Raw genomic sequence first — 3853 nt, 5'->3', positions numbered from 1 at the left:
ATGACCAGTACGACCCTGTGAGGGGGAGATCCTGTATGGCCTGTGTTGGCCAGTACGGCCCTGTAAGGGGGAGTTCCTGTGTGGCCCGTACGGACCAGAGCGGCCCTGTAAGGGGGAATTCCTGTGTGGCCTGTATGAAACAGTACGGCCCTTTAAGGAAGAGTTGATGTGTAGCCTGTGTTGACCAGTACGGCCCTGTAAGGGTGAGTACCTGTGTGGCCTGTATGGACAAAAGCGGCCCTGTAAGGGGGAGTTCCTGTGTGGCTTGTGATGACCAGAGCGGCCCTGTAAGGGGGAATTCCTGTGTGGCCTGTATGGACCAGAGCGGCCCTGTAAGGGGGAGTTCCTTTGTGGCCTGTGATGACCAATACGGCCCTGTAAGGGGGAGTTCATGTGTGGCCTGTAGGAATCAGTTCGGCCCTGTAAGGGGGATTTCCTGTGTGGCCTTTGCGGACCAGTACGGCCCTGTAAGGGGGAGTTTCTGTGTGGTTTGTGATGACCAGAGCGGCCATGTAAGGGGGAATTCCTGTGTGGCCTGTATGAACCAGTACGGCCCTGTAAAGAAGAGTTCATGTGTAGCCTGTGTTGACAAGTACGGCCCTGTTAGGGGGAGTACCTGTGTGGCCTGTATGGACAAGAGCGGCCCTGTAAGGGGGAGTTCCTGTGTGGCCTGTATGGACCAGAGCGGCCCTGTAAGGGGGCATTCCTGTGTGGCCTGTATGAAACAGTACGGCCCTGTAAAGAAGAGTTGATGTGTAGCCTGTGTTGACCAGTACGGCCCTGTAAGGGTGAGTACCTGTGTGGCCTGTATGGACAAGAGCGGTCCTGTAAGGGGGAGTTCCTGTGTGGCTTGTGATGACCAGAGCGGCCCTGTAAGGGGGAATTCCTGTGTGGCCTGTATGGACAAGAGCGGCCCTGTAAGGGGGAGTTCCTGTGTGGCCTGTATGGACAAGAGCGGCCCTGTAAGGGAGAGTTCCTGTGTGGCCTGTGATGACCAGTACGGCCCTGTAAGGGGGAGTTCATGTGTGGCCCGTAGGAATCAGTACGGCCCTGTAATGGGGAGTTCCTGTGTGGCCCGTGCGGACCAGTACGGCCCTGTTAGGGGGAATTTCTGTGTGGCTTGTGATGGCCAGTACGGCACTGTAAGGTTGAGTTCCTGTGTGGACTGTATGGACCAGAGCGGCCCTGTAAGGGGGACTTTGTGTGGCCTGTGGGGACCAGTATGGCCCTGTAAGGGGGGGGGGCCCTGTGTGGCCTGTATGAACCAGTACGTCCCTGTACGGGAGAGCTCCTGTGTGGCCTGTGTTGGCAAGTACGGCCCTGTAAGGGGGAGTTCCTGTGTGGCCTGTATGGACAAGAGCGGTCCTGTAAGGGGGAGTTCCTGTGTGGCCCTTGATGACCAGTACGACCCTGTAAGGGGGAACTCCTGTGTGGCCTGTATGAACCAGTACGGCCCTGTAAGGAAGAGTTCATGTGTAGCCTGTGTTGACCAGTACGGCCCTGTAAGGGGGAGTACCTGTGTGACCTGTATGGACAAGAGCAGTTCTGTAAGGGGGAGCTCCTGTGTGGCCTGTATGGACCAGAGCGGCCCTGTAAGGGGGCATTCCTGTGTGGCCTGTATGAAACAGTACGGCCCTGTGAGGAAGAGTTGATGTGTAGCCTGTGTTGACCAGTACGGCCCTGTAAGGGTGAGTACCTGTGTGGCCTGTATGGACAAGAGCGGTCCTGTAAGGGGGAGTTCCTGTGTGGCTTGTGATGACCAGAGCGGCCCTGTAAGGGGGAATTCCTGTGTGGCCTGTATGGACAAGAGCGGCCCTGTAAGGGGGAGTTCCTGTGTGGCCTGTATGGACAAGAGCGGCCCTGTAAGGGAGAGTTCCTGTGTGGCCTGTGATGACCAGTACGGCCCTGTAAGGGGGAGTTCATGTGTGGCCCGTAGGAATCAGTACGGCCCTGTAATGGGAGTTCCTGTGTGGCCCGTGCGGACCAGTACGGCCCTGTAAGGGGGAATTTCTGTGTGGCTTGTGATGGCCAGTACGGCACTGTAAGGTTGAGTTCCTGTGTGGACTGTATGGACCAGAGCGGCCCTGTAAGGGGGACTTTGTGTGGCCTGTGGGGACCAGTACGGCCCTGTAAGGGGAGGGGGGCCCTGTGTGGCCTGTATGAACCAGTACGTCCCTGTACGGGAGAGCTCCTGTGTGGCCTGTGTTGGCAAGTACGGCCCTGTAAGGGGGAGTTCCTGTGTGGCCTGTATGGACAAGAGCGGTCCTGTAAGGGGGAGTTCCTGTGTGGCCCTTGATGACCAGTACGACCCTGTAAGGGGGAATTCCTGTGTGGCCTGTATGAACCAGTACGGCCCTGTAAGGAAGAGTTCATGTGTAGCCTGTGTTGACCAGTACGGCCCTGTAAGGGGGAGTACCTGTGTGACCTGTATGGACAAGAGCAGTTCTGTAAGGGGGAGTTCCTGTGTGGCCTGTGTTGGCCTGTAGGAATCAGTACGACCCTGTAAGGGAGATTTCCTGTGTGGCCTTTGCGGACCACTATAGCCCTGTAAGGGGGAATTTCTGTGTGGCTTGTGATGACCAGTACGGCCCCGTAAGGTGGAATTCCTGTGTGGCCTGTATGGACAAGTACGGCCCTGTAAGGGAGAGTTCCTGTGTGGCCTGTATGGACCAAAGCGGCCCTGTAAGGGGGACTTTGTGTGACCTGTGTGGACCAGTACGGCCCTGTAAGGGGGAGCTCCTGTGTGGCCTGTATGAACCAGTACGGCCCTGTAAGGGGGAGTCTTAGTGAGGCTTGTGATGACCAGTACGGCCCTGTAAGGGGGAGCTCCTGTGTGGCCTGTGTTGGCCAGTACGGCCCTGTAATGGAGAGCTCCTTTGTGGCCTGTGTAGCCTGTGATGACCAGTACGGCCCTGTACGGGGGAACTCCTGTGTGGCCTGTGTGGCCTGTGATGACCAGTACGGCCCTGTAAGGGGGAACTCCTGTGTGGCCTTTGTGGCCTGTGATGACCAGTACGGCCCTGTAATGGAGAGCTCCTTTGTGGCCTGTGTAGCCTGTGATGACCAGTACGGCCCTGTACGGGGGAACTCCTGTGTGGCCTGTGTGGCCTGTGATGACCAGTACGGCCCTGTAAGGGGGAACTCCTGTGTGGCCTTTGTGGCCTGTGATGACCAGTACGGCCCTGTAATGGAGAGCTCCTTTTTGGCCTGTATGGCCTCTGTGGACGTGTACGGCATTGTAAGGTGGAACTCCTGTGTGGCCTGTGTGGCCTGTGTGGACCAGTACGGCCCTGGAAGGGGGAGTTCCTTTGTGGCCTGTCTGATGTGTGTGGACCAGTACAACCTCGGAAAGGGGAGCTCCTGTGTGACTTGTGTGGCCAGTGCGGACCAGAACGGCCCTGTAAGGGGAGTGCCTGTGTGGCCTGTGTGGCCTGTGTGGACCAGTACGGCCCGTTAAGGATCTCCCCTTAACGGGCCGTACTGGTCCACACAGGCCACACAGGCACTCCCCTTACAGGATGGAAGATCACACTGGTCCCGGACACTGTACAAATATCAATACATTTGATATAATAATAATAATAATAATAATAATAATAATAATAATAATAATAATAATAATAATAATAATAAATAATAATACCCGAACCCTCTCTGCTGCATACTATCTTTAATCTGTAAAACATAATAATAATAATTATCAGCACAGATCCCCAACACCTCTTACTCATCTCCTTTACATGGATGACATTCGAGCGCCTTGCCAAAGGAGATTCCAATTTGAAAGAACAGGTTCTCCTTGTCGAGTCCTTTTCTAATGATATTGTCATGACATTTGGACTCGACAAATGTA

At 55.4% G+C, this 3853-nt stretch overlaps 1 protein-coding gene and 1 long non-coding RNA gene across 2 annotated transcripts; one reads left to right on the top strand and one right to left on the bottom strand.

Moving 5' to 3' along the window:
• Positions 1 to 809: 809 nt before the first annotated feature.
• On the top strand, positions 810 to 1652 carry LOC124292225 (variant-specific surface protein VSP4A1-like). The gene has a single exon (XM_046729282.1). The coding sequence runs from the start codon at positions 810 to 812 to the stop codon at positions 1650 to 1652; it is 843 nt and encodes a 280-aa protein (XP_046585238.1).
• Positions 1653 to 2578: 926 nt separating this feature from the next.
• On the bottom strand, positions 2579 to 3152 carry LOC124292175. Its single transcript, XR_006902386.1, has 3 exons — positions 3143 to 3152; positions 2704 to 2782; positions 2579 to 2660 (listed from the first exon to the last, which is right to left on the bottom strand). It is a non-coding gene; the product is annotated as an uncharacterized LOC124292175 (long non-coding RNA).
• Between the last annotated feature and the right edge of the window lie 701 nt (positions 3153 to 3853).

This window comes from Haliotis rubra, unplaced genomic scaffold, assembly GCF_003918875.1.
Source record: "Haliotis rubra isolate DU_JTF1 unplaced genomic scaffold, ASM391887v1 Scf1135, whole genome shotgun sequence".
In the NCBI taxonomy this organism is placed as follows: Eukaryota; Metazoa; Mollusca; class Gastropoda; order Lepetellida; family Haliotidae; genus Haliotis; species Haliotis rubra.
The sequence above is the reverse complement of the archived record's forward strand: the minus strand, read 5'-3'. Positions and strand labels throughout refer to the sequence as shown.

Excerpts from the sequence above, each read along its gene's own strand:
- LOC124292225 (XM_046729282.1), top strand. The coding sequence starts at position 810 with ATGGACAAGAGCGGTCCTGTAAGGGGGAGTTCCTGTGTGGCTTGTGAT.